This window comes from Bufo bufo, chromosome 1, assembly GCF_905171765.1.
Source record: "Bufo bufo chromosome 1, aBufBuf1.1, whole genome shotgun sequence".
In the NCBI taxonomy this organism is placed as follows: Eukaryota; Metazoa; Chordata; class Amphibia; order Anura; family Bufonidae; genus Bufo; species Bufo bufo.
Genome location: NC_053389.1, coordinates 650,307,728 through 650,333,540, shown reverse-complemented (window position 1 = coordinate 650,333,540; position 25,813 = coordinate 650,307,728). Strand labels below are relative to the sequence as shown.

The following is a 25,813-nucleotide window of genomic DNA, read 5'->3' as shown; positions in this document are numbered from 1 at the left end:
TGGGGACAGAGATAGGAAACATTTTTATAATATACTTTATTTAGTGAACTATATTTCTATGAGAAAAAAGGCAAACTGAAGTTACCCAAGCGGATTCCTGCTGTAGTTTTGGACACCAAAACCTGGAGTAAATTCAAAAAAGAGACGTTGTATCTGTCCTGAACACTTTCTATCCTTTTATGATCCACTCTTGATTTTGGCTTGGTTTTGCTAAAGAAAGTCGGTCTTCACAGTTCCGCACAGCTCATTACTGAACTGTAATTACTGTAAATGCTGTGAAGAACTGTGAAGACGCTCCAGCTCACTTAGAACACTGCTGCTGCCCTCACTACCTCCTATACAGAGCTAAAACGGACAATATGCGGTATATATATACTGTATATATATATATATATATATATATATATACAGTATATATATATATATATATATGTGTAGTGTCCTGTGTTCCTGCCATCTCTACACTGTCAGCGGTGAGCACTGACAGTGTATGCTCCCTCTGTATCCCCGGCGCAGTGAGTTGAGAGCAGGCAATCAGCGCTTGCTATTGAGAAGACAGGGAGAAGCTGTTCCATAGTATATAGGGCAAGCTGTCTCCTAAAGTGTTTTTTTTATTCACCACTCCAGTTTTTGATGCAGCTTTTTGAGCCAAAGCCAGAACTGAATCTAGCAGGAAGGAGAAGTATTACACTCTGTTCACATAATAATCATACACATACACATCAAGGGGAAACTGTCACCACAACATTGGACTATTATCTACAGTAATACATGAGTAGTACAGCAGATAAGGAGCCCAGATCACATTTTTTTTAATTTTCCTACTTCTCCAACCCCGTTACCCTGCTTTCAGCGCTCAAAGCTGTACTGAAATACATAGTACTTCTGTGCATGCGTGCATAAGTTCTCTCCATTATGTTAGCACAGCAGTCTGGACTGTATACTTCAGTGCAGCTTTAAATGCTGACAGCAGTGGAATATCCTTCTAAAAATGGTGATCTGGAGTCTTTATCTGCAGCACTACTTATGTATTACTGCAGATTCCCTTTAAACACATCCATTAGGTTTCATTAAAGAGGACCTGTCACCACTCCTGACATGCCTGTTTTATTAGCTTGATGCATTCCCCATGTGTAATAGCAATTCTGGAACATGTACTCTTAGGTCTGTATGTTGTGCCATTCCTTTATTATTTCTACTAAAAGTTATGAATGAATTCCTAGCAGTCTGCAGTAAGGGTACAGAGGGGTGGTTGGGGGTGTGTACCTGCACAGACACACTCTATCCAATCAGTGCTGCCAGTTTTAGACTGGTTACCTCCCCTCTGTACCCTTGCTGAAGGCTAATAGCAATTCATTCATTACTTCTAGTAGAAATAATAAAGAAATTGATAAGAATAGATGTTCCAGAATTGTTGTTATATGGGGAAGCTAATAAAACAGGCATGTCAGGAGCGGTGACAGGTCCTCTTTAACCACTTCCAGACTTGGCCATTTACCCCCTTCCTGACCAGGCCTAATTTTGCAAATCTGACTTGTCACTTTATGTGGTAACAACTTTAGAACGCTTTTACTTATCCAAACCATTCAGAGATAGTTTTCTCGTGACACATTGTACTTCATGTTAATGATAAATTTGAGTCAATATGTTTTACCTTTATTTATAAAGAAAATCCAAAAGTTAACGGAAATTTTAAAAAACTCACTGTTTTCTAAATTTGAATCTCTCTGCTTTTAAGACAGATAGTAATAGCCTCATAAAATTAATTAACATTCCCCATATGTCTACTTTATGTCAGCATCATTTTGGTAATGTAATAAAAAAAAATTAGGACATAAGAAGGTTAGAATTTTAGAAGCAGTTTTAGAAATTTTGAATAGAGGTGAAGTTTCAAAATGTCACCTTTTTTTTGCAGATTTTCTATTTTAATCAATTTTTTCCTGGTACACATCAAGGGTTAACAACAAAACAAACCTCACAGTTTGCAGAAACACCTCATAAGTGTTCGTATACCGTTGTTTGGGCACATGGCAGGGCACAGAAGGCAAGGAGGTTTTTGGAGGGCAGATTTTGCTTGAATGGTCTTTGGGCACCATGTTGCATTTGATGAGACTCTGAGGTATCCCCACAGTGAAAACCCCCAAAAAGTGACCACATTTTGTAAACTACACTACGCAAGGAATTTTTAAGGGGTGTAGCAAGCAAATTTTTTAAATAACAGATTTGGGGTGAAATTTTTTAAAAAATGCGAAACTTTTTTTTTCAAAATACTTTCTTTTTTTTTCTTTTTTCTTTTACACTTTGCATCCCCCATAAGACCTCTGGGGGACATTTAGCTTCATTTTTTTATTTATTTAACTATTGATTTCTCTTGTAACTGGGGCTGACATAGTAGCCCCAGTTACAGTGGAAATACACCCCCAAAGAGGCTGTACAGCATAATACTGCGCTGTACAGCCTCAATGCAGGGCTGATCGTGGTCTATGGAAGACCCGGAAGCTCCAGAACTCCCCCGGCCCCAGCGGTCACACGATTAACGGGCCGGGACAGGAAGCGGCAGATCGCTTCCTCAGCTGTATAGAAAGCGCTCAACGAGCGCTGTGTATACAGTGATCTAGAAGGCAGGGATACCCAGGATTGGTCCCTGCCTTCTCTCTAGAGTGCAGCTACCATCTCTGAAAGGACGTTCAGAAACGTCCGATCAGAGATAAACCCGACTGCCCAGGACTTTATAGTCAATGGGCAGTCGGGAAGTGGTTCATGTCGTTGTAGCCACTGTTAATATGCCGCAAAGATAAAAAATAAAAAAATTGGAATAACATAGTAGACTACAGTATTCCATACAACAGTATCCAAGTATGTTGAATATGTGCCTCTTTTTGCCATTGAACTAGTGTTGATCGAGCACCAAAGTGCTTGGGTGCTCGGGTGCTCGAGTAGAAAACCTCGGGATGCTCGGGTGCTCTGCCGAGCACCCGAGCACAATGGAAGTCAATGGGATAACCCGAGCATTAAACAAGGCACCCCCTTCTCTGAAGAGGGGAGGGTGTCTGGTTCACATGAAAAGGTCAGAAAATTATGGAAACACCACTGAAATGCTTCGGGAACAGCATGGGGAGGATGTCTGGATGCATCTTGGACTCTCAGGTCGCTGCTGGGAACCATGTTGTCCGAGTAGTACGCCAATTTTACAGACTGACAATAATACGCACAAAAACGAAGATAAAATCGATTTTAGAGGAAAAATTGTTAGGAAACATTATTTCCTGTACATTTACTTGTATATAAAGTGCAAGTGCTGCCAAAAATTACAAGGAAGAGGCACTCCTATACAACCTGTATATCACATAAAGGAGGACCTCATTCACATTGTAGTACAATTGTTCAGGTAGTGAGACTCCTATACTCATAAAGCCTATGCACTAAGTGAAAGGGCTGTCAATAATTACAAGGAATCGGCACTCCAATACACCCTTTATTACACATAAAGGAGGGCATCATACACATCCTTGAAAAATTATGATTTCTGGCCTGTTGATGACCCTTAAAAACATTAGGAACAAAGGCCTGCTGGTGACCCTCTAAAACATTAGGGGCAAGGGCCTGCTGCTGATCTGACCATCTAAAACATTAGGGGTGAGGGCCTGCTGCTGAGCTGACCATCAAAAAATTTATGATTGAGGGCCTGCTGCTAATCTGACCATTTAAAAAATTATGGTTAAGGGGTCTGCTGCTGAGCAGACCATCTAAAACATTAGGGGTGAGAATCTGCTGCTGAGCTGACCATCTAAAACATTAGGGGTGAGGGTCTGCTACTGAGCTGACTCTCTAAAACATTAGTGGCTAGTGCCTGATAGTAATCTGACCATCTAAAACATTATGGGCGAGGGCCTGCTGCTGAGCTGACCATCTAAAACATTAGGGGCGAGGGCCTGCTGCTGATCTGACCATGGAAAAAATTATGGTTGAGGGCCTGCTGCTAATCTGACCATCGAAAAAATTATGGTTGAGGGCCTGCTGCTGAGCTGACCATGGAAAAAATTATGGTTGAGGGCCTGCTGCTGAGCTGACCATGGAAAAAATTATGGTTGAGGGCCTGCTGCTGAGCTGACCATTGAAAAAATTATGGTAGAGGGCCTGCTGCTGAGCTGACCATTGAAAAAATTATGGTTGAGGGCCTGCTGCTGAGCTGACCCTCTAAAACAATTGGAGCGAGGGCAGCCTAATAAGCATGCTGATATGATGGAGGAGGAGGAGGAGGAGAAAAGGAAGATTGACTCATATACCCTTTTTTTGTGGTGGAAGAGGTGCATGGGAATACAGTGTATTCAGTACATTATAATAAACACATTTAAAGTGCCTTTATGTTCAGACGCTTTCCTCTGGCGGAGTAGAGAAGTCAGGGGCAATCCAGGCCTTGTTCATTCTCAGTTGACAGGCGGATACGCTTATCATCTATTATGCCCCCAGCAGCACTAAATACCCGCTCAGAAAAAATGCTGGCGGCAGGGCAGGCCAGCAGCTCTAAGGCTTAGAGCGCCAGTTCGTGCCACGTGTCAAGCTTGGACACCCAGTAGTTGTAAGGCACAGAGGGATCATTGAGGACGCTGACACGGTCTGCTACATACTCCTTCACCATCTTTCAAAACTTTTCTCTCCTTGTGACACTAGGCCGCGCATCAGGGTGAGGTTGCTGGCAGCGTGTCATGAAACTGTCCCAGGCCTTGGAGAGCATTGCTCTGCCTCTGTTGGAACTGCTGTGTGTTCCCATCGTCTCCCCTCCTCAGTTGCCCAAGGAACTATGTTGCCAGTGTTGTCAGCTGGAAATTTTTGGAGCAATTTTTCCACAAGAACCTTCTGGTATTGCACCATTTTGCTAGTCCTCTCCACCACAGGAATGAGAGATGAGAAGTTCTCTTTGTAGCGGGGGTCGAGAAGGGCTAACAACCAGTAATCCATGTTTGCCAAAATGCATATAACGCGAGGGTCACAGGAAAGGCAGCATAACATAAAGTCAGCCATGTGTGCCAAAGTCCCAACAGACAAGACTTCGCTGTCCTCATCAGGGGGATGACTCTCAAACTCCTCAATCTCTTCCTCCTCTTCGGTCCATCCACGCTGAACAGATGGAATAAACCTGCTGTGTGTACTATCGTCTGTAGCGGAGGCAACCGTCTCATGCTCCTCTTCCTTCTCATCATCCAATTCGCACTGAGAAGACGAACGGAGGGTGGTCTGGCTATCACACTGTGTAATGTTTTCCCCCAGTACCACCTCTTCCACATGCCAAGCCTCCTCCTTCATTGTGAGCAGCGAGCATTTCAGTAGACACAGAAGTGGGATGGTTACACTGATAATAGCGGCATCGCCGCTCACCATCTGTGTTGATTCCTCAAAGTTGCGTAAAACCTCACAGAGGTCAGACATCCATGCCCACTCGTCGCTTGTGAAGAGCTGCAGCTGACTGGAAAAGCAATGACCATGTTGCAGCTGGTATTCCACTACTGCCCTCTGCTGCTCACAAAGCCTGGCCAACATGTGGAACGTGGAGTTCCAGCGTGTGCTCACATTGCACAACAGTCGGTGAGCTGGCAATTGCAAGTGCTGCTGCAGCGTTACCAGACCGGTGGCAGCTGTACATGACTTTTGGAAATGGGCTCACATGCGGCGCACCTTCACCAGTAGCTCAGGCAAATTGGGGTAGGTTTTGAGAAACCACTGAACCACTAAGTTGAACATGTGGGCTAGGCATGGTATGTGTGTGAGCTTGCCGAGCTCCAAAGCCGCCACCAAGTTACGGCCATTATGAGACACAACCATGCCTGGTTCTAGGTTTAATGGCGAGAGCCACAGCTCAGTCTGGTCCCTTATACCCTGCCACAACTCTGTGGCAGTGTGCGGTTTGTCACCTAAACATATTAGTTTCAGCACGGCCTGTTGCCGCTTCCCCACTTCAGTGCTGCACTGCTTCCAGCTACTGACTGGTGCTGCAAGATGAGAATTCACAGGTGGAAGTGGAGGAGGAGGTGGAGGAGGAGAAGGGGGGGTTGCAGCCACTAATGTAGGTGGTGGCGTAAATCCTGATGGAAGTAAGGCCGCAATCCTTGGCATCGGTAGCACCTATGCCATCCCAAGGTACGACTCGCTCCCAGCCTCCCGGTTCACCCAGTGTGCCATCAGGGAAATGTAGCATCCCTGGCCGAAAGCACTTGGCGATGTGTCAATCGTTAAGTGGACCTTCCCAATAACTGCGTTGGTCAGGGCACGGGTGATGTTATGGGACACATGCTGGTGTAAGGCGGGGACGGCACACTGGGAAAAATAGTTGCGGCTGGGGACTGAGTATCGAGGGACCGCAGCCGCATCAGGCTGCGGAAAGTCTTAGAGTCCACAAGCCTAAATGGCAACATTTCCTGGGCCAGCAATTTGGAAAGGTGCGCATTTAGTGCTATGGCCAGTGGCTGGGTGGCTGGGTATTTTCACTTTTGTTCTAAGGCCTGGGGTATGGACATCTGTACGCTGTGCTGAGACACAGAAGTGGATGTGCTAGCTGATGGTGCTTGCAAAGGTCCAGGTGCAGGGCGGGAGTCATCCGGGCCTACGTCTTGGACAGGGAATTGGCCAGTGCGTAACACAAGTGAAGAGGAGGCAGTGGTGGTACCCACAGACACTGATTGTGGACCCAGGCGTTTGTCCCACTTATAAAGGTGCTTTGATGCCATTTTGCGGATCATGCTAGTCGTGGTGAGGTTGCTAGTATTCACGTCCCTGCTCATTTTGGTACGGCACAGGTTGCAAATGACAATTCTTTTATCGTCCGCACTTTGCTCAAAAAAGCATCAGACTGCGGAACACGTACCCCTTGGCAAGGGAGATTGCCACAAGGGGGTGCTCTGTGGAACAGTTGCGGGCCTTTTTGGTGTTATCCGCCTTCTCCCTTTTTCCATCCCACTGCCACTTCCAGCCTGTCGCGGTGTTGCGAATCCCTCCCCCTCTGTACTGCTGTCCTCACTTGGCTTGCCACCTTCCCAGGTTGGGTCAGTGATTTCATCGTCCACCACGTCCTCTACCACTTCCTCACTCTGGTCATTCTCCTGACTTGTTGACCTAACAACCTCACTTATTGGCAACTGTGTCTCATCCACCACCTCGTGAAACACTAATTGCCGTTCCCCATCGTCATCTTCTTGTGACTGTGGATGATCAAGAGTTTGGGCATCGGCGCACACAATCTACTCATGTCCCTCTCCAAGTGGGCTTGGCGAGAGGCCCAAATCAAGGAATGGCGATGAAAAGAGCTCCTCGGAATATCCAAGTGTGGGATCACTTGCTTGGATATACTCTCCATGGTGGGAGGCAGGAGGATTAGGGTGAGGATTCTGATGACCAGACTCTTGGCTACTGAGACTGGACTTTGTGGAAGACAGGGTGGTGCTTAACCAACTGGAAGCATTACCTGCTGCAATCCAACTGACCACCTGGTTGCACTGGACTGACTTAGAGAGTGGTGTCCCGCGCCGCCCTGCAAACTGGGACATGAAGCTAGGTATTGTGTGTTTCTTGTGCTCTTGCAGCAGGCACAGTTTCACCGCGCCCAGGGCTACGGCCTCTGCGTGCACCATCAGCAGCACAGCTACTTCCCCGTCCCTTACTGCTCGCCTTCTGCATATTAAATGGTATATATGCTTGCAAGAATGTCACACGTACACTACAGCAGGTTTTGTAAGCACCCGATGACGTGTTCCGGCCAGCCAATCGCTGTAATGCCAGTAACCAACATAGCTATGGCATGCTACAGTGAGTGGCAGTACTTACCTGCACGTTTATTGGCTGCGTAGCAGTCAACAAACGTATGGTGAGGAGACTCGTGCATCGCGCTCGAGCACACGCGGTATTTGGCCGAGCATGCTCGATCAACACTACATGGAACTCAATGTTTGATAGATACCAGTGTATGATATCCATCCAAGTCATCTGTTTAACAAACATATCATGGCTTTTATTAGTTCATTTCTTTTTCATTGATCTGTGTAAACATTGTATGTAAAACCTTTTTCTTCATGTATGTACTATATAGGCACAATTCTCTTTAAAAAACAAAACAAAAAAATCTTAATTTACAAACCTTCATGTCTATTGATAAATGCCAAAGACATATCTGCCCCTCCAAACTTCCAGTGACAATAGTTTTCTGATCGTCTGTTATCATCATGGCAGTTATGCTGTGAGCAGGGGCCCGGTTTCCCCATAAGGCCACTGCCTGAGTAGTCTCTTTCCTCATGAGCTTGACCTGCAATTGATTAAGAAAACGGATAAAGTAAGAACTAAAAATTAGGGTACTGCAACGGGCGCCTACCCCTAGGGCCCTCTATATATAGAACGCGACCCAGGTGTAGAAAAGCCGAGTTGTATAGTTGAGCCTAAAATGGTTCTTTATGTGTGTCACGGTGCTCCTACCTGGATACGGCTGGACACCAGGCTTTGGCTCCAAAGCAATAAATGGGGGGGGATAATTGAGGGATTTGAAAGAAAGATTGAGTCCAGACCTTGTATGTAGTTGAACAGCAGCTTTATTTTGGTAAACGTTCATCAGAAACAATCTTCAAGCTGTATCTTGGTCTCAGCAGGCTTTACTTTAAAACTGGCAGGCAAACTGGACTCTGCTACCTCTGTTTCTCTCTGTCTCTGCTGTTCTGACAGGCTGACTGTATAACTCAGCTTTGGCCTCCATGGCCAGCAGAGCTTAAGGTGCTCTGGCTGGCATGGGCACATCCAGCAGAGACGTGCTCTGCACACCTTCCCCAAACAGGCGGTAAGCTAGAACTCCCTAGAAACTCGGACCCACCCTTCCTGCAGGAAGTAGGACTCGCCCATTTCTCTCCAGGGAGGAAGGGGGGGGGGGTAGAATGAATTTAAAGCTCCATTCTACCTAACTACAGCTCTGCCATGTTTGCTGCCACCTGCTGGTGAACCAGGCACATTACATGTGAACATAACAGGAATGTAAAAACCCAAGGGCAGAATATAGAATATTTGACACAGTCCTGACCTCAGTATCTGAGGAAAGGGATTTAGGAGTAATTATTTCAGAAGACTTAAAGGTGGGAAGACAATGTAATAGAGCAGCACGAAATGCCAGCAGAATGCTTGGATGTATAGGGAGAGGTATAAGCAGTAGAAAGAGTGAAGTGCTTATGCTGCTGTACAGAACACTGGTGAGACCTCACTTGGAGTATTGTGCGCAGTACTGGAGGCCATATCTCCAGAAGGATATAGATACTCTAGAGAGAGTTCAGAGAAGAGCTACTAAACTAGTACATGGATTGCAGGATAAAACTTACCAGGAAAGGTTAAAGGACCTTAATATGTATAGCTTGGAAGAAAGAAGAGACAGAGGGGATATGATAGAAACTTTTAAATACATAAAGGGAATCAACTCGGTAAAGGAAGAGAGCATATTTAAAAGAAGAAAAACTACCACAAGAGGACACAGTTTTAAATTAGAGGGGCAAAGGTTTAAAAGTAATATAAGGAAGTATTACTTTACTGAGAGAGTAGTGGATGCATGGAATAGCCTTCCTGCAGAAGTGGTAGCTGCAAATACAGTGAAGGGGTTTAAGCATGCATGGGATAGGCATAAGGCCATCCTTCATATAAGATAGGGCCGGGGGCTATCCATAGTATTCAGTATATTGGGCAGACTAGATGGGCCAAATGGTTCTTATCTGCCGACACATTCTATGTTTCTATGTTTCTATGTTTCTATAGGACCTGAACAAAAGATGACGCTTTGTTAGCCCATTAGAGATAGTAGCAGGGTGCATAAGTGGTAATGCCACTTATGCACCTTGAAGGTAGGTGCACTCTGTCCACATTCCTAGGCTGACCTGTCCTTATATAGCCCTATCACTTTTCTGACACAACTTACACTGTCCCAACACGTTTCTCCTTATAGATCATCAAAGGTTCATCAGGGGACTGCCGGCATCAATATGGCAATAGGTTGCAGTATACAAAGTAAACATAAAGAACCGATACATCAAAACATAACAAAACTGGAGCTCCCCAGACAGAAATGCATCTGTGACAAGGTTGAGGCAAAGAGCCTCTAATATAATGTATTTGTACTATGACTATCAGGATCCTGTTTGGACCAAATATTTTTATCTCATCTATGTAGAAGAAAGGTTAAGTTTTAGAAGTTGCCCTCAGTGATAGTTATTAGTGTGCAGCTGTGCCCCCACTGATCACTAGAACTGAAGGGCCAAGAACTTGGCTTGAGACTGTGGCTCATTGGCTCCTGAAGACATAGTCCACCTCTCTGTCAAGAGGTAGTGCAGCTCCAAAAATGGAGTACACACCATGGTACATTAATATGTATTTCACACACTTTTCATAGAACCTGGCACAAAATATTTCTAGATAAAAAAAGAAAAAAAAAGAAAAGCTGAAATCAACAAGTGCACCAAATGTACTAAAATAATGCACCATTGTTGGTTAATATGTACTGTACACCTGCCATGAAAGCACTGTAGACATTAAATAGGACCTGTCAGCTCTGGACATATCTGATTTAGCAAATCCGTAAGTGTTAAGTATTCCTCAAAATACTTACTATTCCTCTAAATAATTCTGGAGGATCCTTTCTTAAAGCACCTTGTTATTCTTCCTGGAAAATGTAAGGGTGTTTTGCAGTGTTAGTTTATTTTATGTGTCGGGAAAGCTCCTGGTGCATATGTCCATAGGGTGCTGCATCCCCTGAAGGACGCTAAAATAGTGTCCACTTGACTTCCACCAGGCTGATACATTGCAATACCTTTTTCTTGGACTTCTGGAATAATGCAGTATGCAGCCTTGGGCATTCAGTAAAAAATATATATTGTGGGAGCCAGGGACTGACTGGAAACTTAAAGGGAACCTGTTACCTGGATTTTCGATATAGAGCTGAGGACATGGGCTGCTATATTGCCGCTAGCACATCAGCAATATCCAGTCCCTATAGCTCTCTGTGCTTTTATTGTGTGAAAAAAACTATTTTATATATATGTAAATAAGGCTTCTAACGTTTCCAGAGCCCATCCACGCCCACTGTGAAGGACCCCAGCACCGCCCCGCATACTCCGAATCTTCTCCTTGCTCCTTCATGTCACAAAGCTAAAGCGCAGTAATCTCGCGATGCGCGAGCTAGTGCATGGGCAGTGTCGGCATAGTGTTCCTTCCTTGTGCTGGCATCAGCCTCAGGGAATGAACTGCGCATGCACTAGCTCGCTCATCGCAAGATTACGGCGCTCTAGCTCTGCGACGCCGGGGAGCAAGGAGGAGATTTGGAGGATGCAGGGTGGTGCTGGGCTCCTTCACAGTGGGCGTGGCTGGGCTCAGAGTCAGAGAACGCTGGACTCATCTCTCAAGCATGGAGGAGACAGGACTCATCTAAGGTTCATTTACATATCTATAAAATCGTTTTTTTTACACAATAAAAGCACAGAGAACTATGGGGACTGGATATTGCGGATGTGCTAGCAGCGATCTAGCAGCCCATGTCCTCAGCTCTATACCCAAAATCTAGGTGACAGGTTCCCTTTAAAGTGGCTCGGCAAAAAAAAAGCTAAAAGTGGCCCCATGTTCTAGCTGGGTCCAAATTTACAGAAGCGGGCCAACACAAGTAGGTGGGGTTAGCAATACCATAGTGCAAAATACTGTCCTATCAGAACCATATATCACACTGAAGCACGATATATTGCCCCAAAAGCTGTCCTCCTCCATATTGCCTTTAAGATATGGAGCAGGGGGCCTAGGAGATGGGGCCACAGCAGTTGAATTCAGGAGGACATGTGAGGTCACTGGCCGAGTACACGAGTACCTGATTCTCATAGCTTTAATTACTGCTGAAAGCTGATTATGTATCTGACCAGCGGCAAAGAGGAGGGCTTCAGCAGCCCCTGGGCTTTGGCCCTCAGGAAAATTTCCCTTCAAGGTCTATGGCCAATCCGCCCCTGGTGGGAGCCTTTGGGTGACTATGTTTTGCACATACAATGGCATCTGTTGGTGGTATATGCTGAAGTACAGTTTGGAAAATCCTCCAAAGTACACCTCTGGAAGAATTCAAAACACAGTGTGAAGGCTCCCTAAGAATACCAATAACTGGGTGTTACCATTCCCCTGTGTCCAAGTTCTGTCCATTGTTAAAGTAGTGTATCATAAGTCAAAAATTCTCTGCAAGTCATCTACCACCATAAAGTCAAATTATTATACAGCTTTTCTCATACTGTTACTGACTTTAGGGCAAACAGAGTGGGCTCTGATCTCGAATGAGGAGCGTTCATTCCTGATCATTGCTCGCCCATTTTTTAATGCAGCCATGATTGGTAATATAAAGGGATGAACAATCATGACTACAGATTATTGCTGCCACATGAAAAATGCGATCAATTCGTTCATTGATCAATCGGGAGCATCTTTAAACGGGCCAGTTACCGGTAACTGGCATCCACAGAAATGTTTGTTCCCAATAATTGTCTCGATCTGTTTCCTGTTGTACCAGTTTTTTGCAGACCGGTAAAAATCACACTAAAGTCTTCCCCACAAGTGATAAATCTATTTCTCTGAAGTCAAGTAATTTCGCACAGTTGAAACCAGAAGTTTACATACACTATATAAAAAGACACATATGCATGTTTTTCTCAATATCTGACATGAAATCAGAATAAATCTTTCCTGTTTTTGGTCAATTATTCTGCCAAATGCCAGAATAATGAGAGAGAGAGAGAGAGAGAGAGAGAGAAAGAGAGAGAGAGAGAGAGAGAGAGAATGTTTTAAGGCATTTTTATTACTTTCTGCAATGTCAAAAGTTTACATACATTTCATGAATATTTGGTACCAATGTCCTTAAACTTGATGAGGTCTTGATGAAGGGCTCAATACTATAGCCCGAAACGCGTCATAATTACTTTGTGTCTCTCCATGTGATGTATGTTGGATCTTAAATTTTGAAAGCCGAATAAAGAACAAACTATTTTATACGTCAGAAGCTGGAATCGACCCTTTGTTTTTTGAATGTCCTTAAACTGTATGACTTGGGTCAAAAGTTTTGAGTATCCTTCCACAAGCTTCTCACAATAGTTGGTTGGAAATTGGGCCCATTCCTGCTGACAAAACTGGTGTAACTGAGCCATGTTTGTTGGTCGCCCTACTAGCACCTTGCCCATAAATTTTCAATAGGATTGAGATCAGGGCTTTGTGATGGCCACTCCAAAACATTGGCTTTGTTATCCTTAAGCCACTTTGTAACCAGTTTGGCAGTATGCTTCTGCTTCGGGTCATTGGAAGACCCATTTCCTCCCAAGCTTTAACTTCCTGGCTGATGTCTTGAGATATTGCTTCAGTATTTCCACATAATCTTCTTTCCTCATGATTCCATCTATTTTGTGAAGTGCACCAGTCCCTCCTGCAGCAAAACAACCCTACAACATGATGCTGCCACTCCCGTGTTTAACAGTTGGGATGGTGTTCTTAGGTTTCCAAACTTCTCCCTTGTTCCTCCAAACGTAATGATGGTCATTATGACCAAAGAGTTAAATTTTTGTTTCGTCAGACCACAGGACATGTCTCCAAAAATGTAGGTCTTTGTTCCTGTGTTCATTTGCAAACATTAATCCGGCTTCTTTTGGAGTAATGGCTACTTCCTGGCAGAGTGACCTTTCAGTCCATGTTGATACAGTACTCGTTTCACTGTGGATATTGACACAATCTTACCAGCTTCCGCCATCATATACACAAAGTCTTTTGCTTTTGTTCTTGGGTTGATATGCACATGTCGGACCAAAGCATGTTCATCTCTGGGACACAGAACCCGTCACCTTTCTGAGCGGTATGATGGCTGGACATTCCCATCTTGTTTGTACTTGCGTATAATTGTTTGTACAGATGAACGAGACACCTGCAGGTATCTTGAAATTGCACCCAAGGTTGAGCCAGACTTGTGCAAGTCCACAATTCTCTTCCTGATATCTTGGCTGATTTCTCTAGGAAATCAACTATTCCAATAGAAAACTAAAGGAGGTAAGATTACCTATTTCTTCAGAATTAAAAGCCGGATTTATACTAGAGACTGCCTATATGAGTGAACGATTTTACAGTCAAAATTTAATCTACGGCCACAGCGCTTGATGCGGCTTCATTATATGAACTATTACACTGACTTGGACGTCTGTCATACATAGAACAACTATTGACAGTCGAATATAACCAGCGGTTATAGTGCTTTGATGCGGTTTGAATATATTAACTAACACATCGCTGTGGATATCTGTCATAGGAAGGATTCTTATTATATCTACGGACACATCGGTGCAGGGCTCCAACAGGTGTCCCCTTCACCTTTTTTCACTATTCATATTTTTCTTTTCTTTTTTCACTATATGGACATTTATATTACAATTCCCTGATATAGGGATCTTTTGAGTTATATTTTTAGTGATTATATATGTGTTATATCACCAGTCACCTTGTATCACCATTAGGCTACATTCACACGTCAGTATTTTTCTATAATCCGATTTTCTGTCCGTTTTTTGCGGATCCGTTGTTCCTGAAAATGTTTCCGTATGTCATCCGTATGTCATCCGTTTTTTGCGGATCCGCAAAAAACGGAAACATGTATAAATTTCAATAAGCAAATAAAGTTGTTTGGATTTCTTGAGGAAAAAAAAAAATAAAAAATTAAATGTAATTTCCAGAAACGGATTCCGTATAAAATGGATGACATACGGAATGACATCCGTATGTCTTCCGTTTTTTGCGGATCCATTGACTTTGTATTGTACCAGGATCCGATTTTTCAGGAAAAGAATAGGACATGTTTTATATTTAAACGGACATGCGGAACGGAACAACGGAAACGGACAGCACACATTGTGCTGTCCGTTTTTTTCCAGGACCCATTGAAAATGAATGGGTCCAGATCTGGTCCAGATCTGTTCCAGAAAAAACTGAACAGATCAGGAAAGAAAAAACGGACGTGTGAATGGACCCTTTGATTGTGCACTTTATTTTTTGGTTCACCAAAGTCACCATTGGAGTACCAGCTGTACCCAGTGACCGAATCCTCCAGACTTGAAGTGTACAGCATTCTCATAGTGTCATTTATACGGTCGACCAATTATATTTTATCTATTGTCTTTTTAGTAAGTTTTTTAAGAATTGTTTTTTATTGTGCATACCAATTGGATTGTATTTTATTAATTTTGAACCATTAAAATCTGAGTAATTGCCATAGAGTGAGTGCTCACTTCCAATACTTTTTTATATATTTTACACATTGAGGTCGGGTGTCCTCAATTTTAGTTTGCAGCACCGTACCATCCGCTAACAGCAGTGAGCCACTCCATTCTACTAAATTACCTGATTTCTTTTGACTTTCCCATGATGCTACACAAAGAAGCAGTGTGTTTCAGGTGTGCATTTGAATACTTCCACAGGTGTGTCTCTAATTAACCCAGATGTCGCCAACAAACCTAACAGAAGCTTCCGAACACATGACATCATCATATGGGCAGTCCAGAATTGTTTAAAGGCATAGTAATCTTAGTGTATGTAAACTTTTGACATTGCAGAAAGTAATTGAAATGCCTTCCCCTCCCCCTCCCCCTTCCCCTCTTCCCTTCTTTTTCCCCTTTCACCACTTGCGCAATGGCTCTTGAATAACGCTATCATTTTGATTGAATTATAGAAATAAGTTTTGTTTCTCAGTCATAATATACCTTACTTTTAGATTGATTATATGTGCTCATTAATAGTATACTCATTAGAATTATTACCCCAGTGCATTTTTCTCTTTATTTGTAATATTTATTACTTTCATATAAAAAAGGCTCTCTTTTTGATTGATTTCTGCTTTTGTATTACTTTCATTGTAATGGTGAATGGAACCATGTGCACTGTTAATAAAAGTTTTATTTTTCTTGTTTTAAAAAACAAATAAAAACATTATTGCCTTAAAACATTCTCTCTCTCTCTCTCTCTCATTATCCTGGCATTTGGCAAATAATAATAATTATGGTAATCCTAATTGACCAAAAACAGGAAAGGTTTATTCTGATTTCATGTCAGATATTGAGAAAAACATGCATATGTGTCTTTTTATATATTGTCTGTAAACTTTTCGTTTCTACTGTATAATTTCATGTCTATTAATAATGTAATGAACCATGAATAACCACCAATTCTTACCAATCCTGATGTATGATTAATATTTAGAAACATTGTGTGATAACATTTCCAGTGAATATGAGACTAACAGGAAGAGAAGAGAATATTGCTGGATATCCAATCACTATAAAAATCTGCCATTCTGTCATGGCAGAAAACATAAAAATCTAAACCAGCATTTGTAATTATGAGAGCATATTATGCCATACACGAGGGTCCTTTACCTTTCAAACCATTCAGACTGCTTTTAGGAGAAGCACAGTGCAGCATGTTTAGGTATAATTCACTATTTCTCTTTTAAGACAAGTGTTTTGTAAACCAGATGTAGCTGGCAGAGCTAATTTTGTTCTTTAGCATAGCTTACTGTATACACCATGTGTGGTACACTGGAAGTAAACCTACTGCACTGTCAGACTGGTATGCCTAGGTCCCACCAGTAAAATTTATTCTTGGGGTCCACTGTAAAGCTACATGCAAATATTACCTGCTCACCCAGCGCCAACAACAACAAGATGATAATGGGGGACCCTGCAGTGACTTTGAGAGGGCAGGTCCCTGGGGAAAGAGGATGCTGGCTGGCCTGTCTCTGTACCTAGAAATCTTCTCCCCCACCAGAGGTCCATAATAATAAACTGGGTATTCTCCTAAACAATCTACCCAGTTTTTCATATGGACATAGGCTGCTTGAGGTGCTATACGTTGCCTATCTATATGTAGTGTGGTCAGTCTACTGAGCTACGGGTATGTGCCACTTGTGCAGTGGGTGATGGACTAGGGGCCTGCCCTTGCCCAGGGGCACACGGGGAGATTCACCTGTTCCCTTGTGGGCCAGTCTGAGCCTGACCTACTGATTAGGCTTAGGCACATACAGTGGATATACAAAGTCTACACACCCCTGTTAAAATGTCAGGTTTCTGTGATGTAAAAAAAAATGAGACAAAGATAAATCATTTCAGAACCTTTTCCACCTTTAATGTGACCTATAAACTGTACAACTCAATTGAAAAACAAACTGAAATCTTTTAGGTAAAGGGAAGAAAAAATATAAAAATAAAATAATATGGTTGCATAAGTGTGCACACCCTTAAACTAATACTTTGTTGAAGCACTGTCACGGAACCATGAACCAGACATACAACAAGAGATAAATGAAAATAAGAAGGCTTTATTGAAAATAAAGCTGAAAAGCAAAAGTCCAAACGGATGGTGAAACCGAGCAGAGTCTTTGCGAAGCCAGAGGTCAGGAACCAGCAGGGTAGTCAGACGAAGCCAGGATCAGGAACCAGCAGGGTAGTCAGACGAAGCCAGGATCAGGAACCAGCAGGGTAGTCAGACGAAGCCAGGATCAGGAACCAGAAGCAGCAGCAGTCTTAGAAGCATGTGAACACAAGAGGACCAAGCAAGGAACTGAAGCCACAGACCTCCTATATATATGAGCTAGGCATCCAGCTCCTCCCAGGGGAAGGAGGAGCCGCAGGGTGGAAGGCTACAAGAAACCCAGGACCCAAGATGGCCGCCAGCACATGTCAAACGAAGGAGAGCAGCAAGCAGGTAAGACCATGACAGTACCTCCCCCTCAAGGGCCCCTCCTCCGCGGAGCACAAAACGGTTTCTGAGGGAAGCGTGCGTGGAAGGCTCGGAGCAAGGCAGGAGCATGGACATCTGCGGAGGGAACCCAGGAACGCTCCTCTGGACCATAACCACGCCAATGGACCAAAAACTGCAACCGACCGCGGACCAGGCGTGAGTCCAGGATATTGCTCACCTCATATTCCTCACGATTGCCCACTTGGACCGGACGAGGCCGAGGAACCGAGGAAGTGAAACGATTACACACCAGTGGCTTCAACAGGGAGACATGAAACACGTTGGAGATCCGCATGCCAGGAGGAAGCGCAAGGGCATAGGCTACCGGGTTTACCCTGCGAAGCACTCGGAAGGGACCAACAAAGCGAGGCGCCAGCTTGGGAGTGGGCACTCGAAGGTTGAGGTTGCGGGTGGACAACCATACACGGTCTCCGACCTGGTAGGAAGGAGCAGGCGCTCGTCTGCGATCAGCCTGGAATCTCTGGCGCTGCGCAGAGACCTCAAGGGACTTCTGGATCTGTACCCAAGAAGCACGTAGGACGGAAAGGTGATCCTCCACAGCCGGAATATCCTGGGGAGAGAATACCTCCGGTAACACGGCAGGTTGGAACCCATAATTGGCCATGAAGGGAGACGTCCCAGAGGAAGAGTTCACCGCCGTGTTCCTGGCAAACTCAGCCCAAGGCAGGAGGTCAACCCAATTGTCTTGGTGATCGGAGACATAGCAACGAAGGAATTGCTCCAAGGCCTGATTGGATCGTTCTGCGGCCCCATTGGACTGAGGGTGGTAGGCCGAGGAGAAGGAGAGATGAATCCCCAACTGGGAGCAAAAGGCGCGCCAGAACCTGGACACAAACTGACTCCCCCGATCCGACACAATCTCCTTAGGCAAACCGTGCAACCGGAAGACCTCCCTGGCAAAAATCGTGGCCAACTCTTGTGCAGAGGGTAACTTCTTGAGAGGAACACAGTGGCACATTTTGGAAAACCGATCCACAATCATGAGAATGACCGTATGGCCTCGGGATGCAGGGAGGTCCACAATGAAATCCATCCCCAGGCGTGACCATGGGCGCTCCCCGGTGGCTATGGGTTGCAGAAGGCCCAACGGAAGGTGCCGAGGGGACTTACTCTGGGCACAAACGGAGCATGCCGCTACATATGCGGCGATGTCGGAACGTAGGGAAGGCCACCAGAACAGACGTGAAACAGCCCAGGACAGCTGATTCTTTCCAGGATGCCCCGCGGTCTTGGAGTTATGGTAGGTTCGCAACAACCGAGTGCGCAACTCCTCAGGCACAAAACATCTGCCGTTGGGTCTCCCAGAGGGAGCACCAGATTGAGCCGCCAAAATCTGCTCACCCAGGGGAGAGGTCAGGCTGGTGCGAATGGCGGCCAGGATCTGATTCGGAGGTATGACCGAAGTCGGAATCGACTCCTCCCTGGACAGCTCGGAGTACTGCCGTGATAAGGCATCCGCCCTGATGTTCTTGGAACCGGGTAGGTAGGAGACCACGTAATTAAAACGTGACAAGAACAGAGCCCATCTGGCCTGACGTGGTGTCAATCTCTTGGCCTCAGAAAGGTAGGTCAGATTCTTGTGGTCCGTCAGGATGAGAACCGGAACCACCGAACCCTCGAGCAAGTGCCTCCATTCTTTAAGGGCCTGCACGATGGCCAATAACTCCCTGTCACCAATCTGATAGTTGCACTCCGCGGAAGACAGTTTCCGGGAGTAAAACCCACAAGGAAGCAGAGGACCCTCTGGTGTTCTACGCTGAGACAGAAGGGCGCCTACTCCCGTCTCAGACGCGTCCACCTCGAGGACAAAGGGCAACCCAGGGTTGGGATGCGACAGAATCGGAGCCGACACAAAGGCGGACTTTAGGGCCTCAAAAGCTCGGATGGCCTCGAGCGGCCAGACCTGGGAATTACTGCCCTTCCTGGTCAGATCCGTGAGAGGCTTGGCCAGCATGGAAAAGTCCCTGATGAACTTCCGATAATAATTGGCGAAGCCCAAAAAGCGCTGCAGGGAACGAAGACCACTGGGCTGGGGCCACTGTAAGACAGCCGAAACCTTCTCAGGATCCATGGAGAACCCCTCAGCGGAAATGATGTAACCTAAGAAGGTTACCTGGGATCGGTGAAATTCGCATTTCTCAAGCTTACCGAACAGCTTGTTCTCTCGTAACCGTTGCAACACTCGTCTGACATCCAGAATGTGGGCCTCCATGGATTCAGAATATACCAAGATGTCATCCAAATAGACTACCACACACTGCTGCAACAGGTCACGGAAAACATCGTTGATGAATTCCTGAAAGACTGCGGGCGCATTGCACAACCCAAAGGGCATAACCAAGGATTCGTAATGACCGGTCCTGGTGTTAAACGCGGTCTTCCACTCATCGCCCGCCTTGATCCTTACCAGGTTATATGCCGCCCTCAGGTCGAGTTTGGTAAAGACCGTGGCCCCTTTAAGGCGATCGAACAGCTCGGAAATCAAGGGTATCGGGTAAGCGTTCTTGATCGTGATGCGATTGAGACCCCTGTAATCGATGCAAGGCCTCAACTCACCGCCCTTCTTTTTCACAAAGAAAAATCCAGCCCCTGCCGGGGACGAAGATTTGCGAATGTGTCCGCGTGAAAGCGCCTCCCTCACGTACTCCTCCATGGCCTCATTCTCCGCTACCGACAGTGGATAGACTTTGCCACGAGGAGGAACGGCACCAGATTGTAACTCTATGGCACAATCGTATGGGCGGTGCGGAGGTAGGGCAACCGCGCGCACCTTATCGAATACATCCCGGTACTCCTCGTATTCAGGAGGCAACAGAGAGTCCGAGGAAGTACACAGCAACTTGACAGACCCATGGATGCAACTAGCCCCACACTGCGGTGACCACGAGAGGATCTCGACCGATCTCCAATCGAAAGTCGGATTATGCTTCTGGAGCCAGGGGTACCCCAAGACCACCGAGTAGTGTGGAGACGAAATAACCTGGAGGCAGACCGACTCTCTGTGAACGGCACCAATGGCTATCCCCACTGGAAGGGTCTCATGAGTCACGTGTGGCGGCAGAAGGGGTCTGCCGTCTATCGCCTCAAGAGCCAGTGGGGAACCTCGAGCCTGCAGAGGAATGGAATTGGCGGCAGCGAACACACTATCAATGAACAAACCTCCAGCACCAGAGTCCACCAACGCCTGGGTCGTCACCGAGCCCCCGACCCAGGAGAGGACAACAGTGATCAATGGTTTGTCAACACGGGAAACCGGGGACGAGGAGACTCCACCCAAGATCTGCCCCCGACAGGATCTCAGGGTACGAGCGTTTCCCGGACGGTTCGGACATGCCAACCGAAAATGCCCACCGAGACCACAGTACATGCATCGACCCTCGCGTCTCCGGAGTGCCCTCTCCCCCTCGGACAGGCGAGCAAACCCCAGCTGCATGGGTTCACCCCCAGACAAGTCATCCCCAGGAGGCGTGGGAGGAGAGGGAGGCACGGGTGGGACAGCAAACGTAGGCACCAATCTGTTAGAAGACCTCCGCAGGTTCTCCTTAAAGGAAGGTCTCTCCCTGAGTCTGGTGTCAATCAAAATCAGGAAAGAAATAAGAGACTCGAGCTCAACTGGTAGGTCCTTAGCTGCAACCTCATCCTTCAAGGCATCCGAGAGACCATGAGAGAAAGCAGCGACCAGAGCCTCATTATTCCAGCCCACCTCTGCTGCCAGGGTACGAAACTCAATGGCGTATTCAGCTACGGATCGTGAACCCTGTCTGATGGACATAAGGAGCTTCGCAGCAGAGGCAGCACGAGCCGGCACATCGAATACCTTCCGAAGAGAAGCAACAAAACCGGAAAACTCGGCAACCACCGGATTGTTGTTCTCCCATAAAGGGCTGGCCCAGGCCAAGGCCTTGTCCGAGAGCAGCGAGATCAAGAAGCCCACCTTTGATCTCTCAGTAGGAAAGGCATGTGGCAGCAACTCGAAATAAATGCCCACCTGGTTAAGGAAACCTCGGCACTGAGTTGGCTCTCCCCCAAAGCGCTGTGGAAGAGGGGCAGAACCGGTCATACCCCGAAACACCGCAGGCGCAACAACAGGTGTCGGGGTAGACTCTGGCGCAACAACCGGAGCGGCAGTAGGAGCGAGCCCAGGAGCGACAACCGACCCATCGGCAACGGGAGCGAAATGAGCCGTGCGTTCAAGCAGGGTTTGCAACGCCACAGCGAACCGACCCAACAGGTGATCCTGCTGATCAAGTCTGGCAACCAGCGTGGGTAGCGAGGATGGCCCTGTACCGTCAGAATTCATGGCTTGGTCCTAATGTCACGGAACCATGAACCAGACGTACAACAAGAGATAAATGAAAATAAGAAGGCTTTATTGAAAATAAAGCTGAAAAGCAAAAGTCCAAACGGATGGTGAAACCGAGCAGAGTCTTTGCGAAGCCAGAGGTCAGGAACCAGCAGGGTAGTCAGACGAAGCCAGGATCAGGAACCAGCAGGGTAGTCAGACGAAGCCAGGATCAGGAACCAGCAGGGTAGTCAGACGAAGCCAGGATCAGGAACCAGAAGCAGCAGCAGTCTTTGAAGCATGTGAACACAAGAGGACCAAGCAAGGAACTGAAGCCACAGACCTCCTATATATATGAGCTAGGCATCCAGCTCCTCCCAGGGGAAGGAGGAGCCGCAGGGTGGAAGGCTACAAGAAACCCAGGACCCAAGATGGCCGCCAGCACATGTCAAACGAAGGAGAGCAGCAAGCAGGTAAGACCATGACAAGCACCTTTTGATTTTATTACAGCAATCAGTCTTTTGGGGTATGAGTCTATCAGCATGGCACATTTTGACTTGGCAACATTTGCCCACTCTTCTTTGCAAAAACACTCCAAATCTGTCAGATTGCGAGGGCATCCCCTGTACACAGCCCTCTTCAGATCACCCCACAGATTTTCAATCGGATTCAGGTCTGGGCTCTGGCTGGGCCATTCCAAAACTTTAATCTTCTTCTGGTGAAGCCATTCCTTTGTTGATTTGGATGTATGCTTTGGGTTATTGTCATGCTGAAAGATGAAGTTCCTCTTCATGTTCAGCTTTCTAGCAGAAGCCTGAAGGTTTTGTGCCAATATTGACTGGTATTTGGAACTGTTCATAATTCCCTCTAGCTTAACTAAGGCCCCAGTTCCAGCTGAAGAAAAACAGCCCCAAAGCATGATGCTGCCACCGCCATGCTTCAATGTGGGTATGGTGTTCTTTTGGTGATGTGCAGTGTTGTTTTTGTGCCAAACATATCTTTTGGGATTATGGCCAAAAAGTTCAACCTTGGTTTCATCAGACCATAACACCTTTTCCCACATGCTTTTGGGAGACTTCAGAAGTGTTTTTTCAAAATGTAGCCTGGCTTGGATGTTTTTCTTCACAAGAAAGGGCTTTCGTCTTGCCACTCTACCCCATAGCCCAGACATATGAAGAATATAGGAGATTGTTGTCACATGTACCATACAGCCAGTACTTGCCAGATATTCCTGCAGCTCCTTTAATGTTGCTGTAGGCCTCTTGGTAGCCTCCCAGACCAGTTTTCTTCTTGTCTTTTTATCAATTTTGGAGGGACGTCCAGTTCTTGGTAATGTCACTGTTGTGCCATATTTTCTCCACTTGATGACTGTCTTCACTGTGTTCCATGGTATATCTAATGCCTTGGAAATTCTTTTGTACCCTTCTCCTGACTGATACCTTTTACCAATGAGATCCCTCTGATGCTTTGGAAGCTCTCTGTGGACCATGGCTTTTGTTGTTGGATGCAACTAAGAAAATTTCAGGAAAGACCAACTAGAGCAGCTGAACTTTATTTGTTAATCAGAGGCACTTTAAATGATGGCAGGTGTATGCTGACTCCTATTTAACATGATTTTGAATGTGATTGCTTAATTCTAAACACAGCTAGATCCCCAGTTATAAGGGGGTGTGCACACACAGATTTCAGTTTGTTTTTCAATTGAGTGGTACAGTTTATAGGTCACATTAAAGGTGGAAAAAGTTCTGAAATGATTTATCTTTGTCTCATTTTTTTACATCACAGAAACCTGACATTTTAACAGGGGTGTGTAGACTTTTTATATCCACTGTATATCCTTGCTATGTACCCCTTGCATGCCACCATATGACACAGCATTATGGAAAGATTCCACCCTTGAAGCAAAAGTTAATATAGCTACAGATGGATGATGACAATGTATTTATTTATTATTAAAGTTATTCAGTTTGCCTCAAGTTTTATTAGTAGTTATTACCATGCAGCTTCTGTTCTGATATGCTTTATCAGTAGAATTGGACGCTTTGAGGTTGAGAACAGTACTTTATTACATGGTTTTTCCCAGAAAAATATTCAGCAGTTTTCAAGCTAGTGACAGGATTGGAATACTTTTCTAATTGCATGTAATTGAAAATTTAGCATAGCCATCGTGTTATTTAATAAAATGTATCCGTATAGCGCCACCTGCTGTTTCTTGTTTTTCCTATTTCTCTGTCTACCTCACTGAGATGGCCACACATGCTCAGTTCATGCTTCAACTGCCTCCTGAGCTGTGATAGGGAGAGAGCTGCAGTAGAAAGGACACGCCCCCTGAACTGTCAGCTTGAAATCAATCTAGAGCAATGAATGGGAAGATCTCTGGATCCATGTGAGCTATAGGGCTGGTTCTAGCTTTGTTAGAAAGAGAATGACGGGTGCTATAGGATATCTTAATCATGGGATAGCCCCATTAAGTTACAATCATGTTTGTATGTACACTGCTATATTAACGTATTCCCCTGCTGTACAAAAATAGCAAATTGTTTTTTAAAAAAGGCACCTGCTGCAGTATAATATAATTGCTAGGTATGTTATGCCCTAGCTGTCATGCACGTACATCAATAATACTGCCAAATACTGGCACACAATACAACCCTTTCTCTAATACACTTCAGAGTACTGTTGAGTAGATTTAATAATAATTAATTTGCTGTCATGAACCAGTCATCTACAGTTTGGAGCTACGTGGCCCTTTTACCTTGCGCTTACGGCTTAGCACTGTCATTGAGCCGCTATGTTATAAAGTAGTTTGTTAAACATGAACAGTTTTCTGTCAAATGGATTCAGACTCAAACAGTTGTTTGTTATGCACAGTATTGATTAGTGGCAGGGCTCCAATGCCAATTAAGACCAGGAAAAGAAGATTTAGACTTACTCCCTGGTCAGTACTGCAGCAGTACCCGACTTATCCCTCCGCAGCTTTTACTCTGCTAGCTGTCTGTCATTCATTTTTAAACAAGTCACAGAAATACCCCTGACATCTACATTATACAATACTGTACAAAAAAAACTGCCATAACTAAAATCATCCAAACACTAGGGAGTAGCTTGTGGGGTCAGACTGGTGTTCCTTCAGCCCACCGGAGGAAATTATCCTCGACGTCTAAACCCTATATCATCAATTAAGTTTGATTATATCGTTTTGAATCACAAAAATATACCCAATTGGCAAGTTATTGGATCCAAAGGGAGCTTAAAGGATTTTCTGGACTCACCAGATTCCTCTAGTATTCTGCTGGGCCACTATGACCCTGAATGCTCTGTAATGTATGTGAGCGTGTGTGTATATATATATATATATATATATATATATATACACATACACAGTGTCGGACTGAAGTGCCTAGAGCCCACCAGTAAAATGTATTTTGGGGGCCCACCATACGGATACATTCAAATATTACCTGCTCACACAGCAGCAAGATGCTACCAGATGATTGAATATGGGGGTTCCTGTAGTGACTTCAAGAAGGTAGGTCCTGGGGAGAAGAGGACACTGGCAGCTTTCCTCTATACCTAGAAGTCACCTCAGCTATCTGATCGTGTCTGTAATAATAAACTGGGAAGTTTCTTAGTTTTTTTTTTATATGAACATAGGCTGGTTGAGGTGCTGCATACTGAATATATGTATGTAGTGCAGTAAGTCTACTGTGTTATGTG

The 25,813-nt window shown here is 45.2% G+C and overlaps 1 protein-coding gene across 4 annotated transcripts in view; it reads right to left on the bottom strand.

The window, feature by feature from the left end:
• WDR72 (WD repeat domain 72) overlaps positions 1–25,813 on the bottom strand; it is a 474,126-nt gene that overhangs the window by 391,457 nt on the left and 56,856 nt on the right. For 3 of the 4 annotated variants that reach the window (XM_040413935.1, XM_040413933.1, XM_040413934.1), the window contains exon 2: positions 8,126–8,290. In XM_040413935.1, the coding sequence (XP_040269869.1) occupies positions 8,126–8,281 (156 nt within the window). In that variant the 5' untranslated portion in view covers positions 8,282–8,290. Of the gene's footprint in view, positions 1–8,125; positions 8,291–10,615; positions 10,657–25,813 lie in introns of those variants that run through there. The other variant, XM_040413936.1, reaches the window with a different exon arrangement.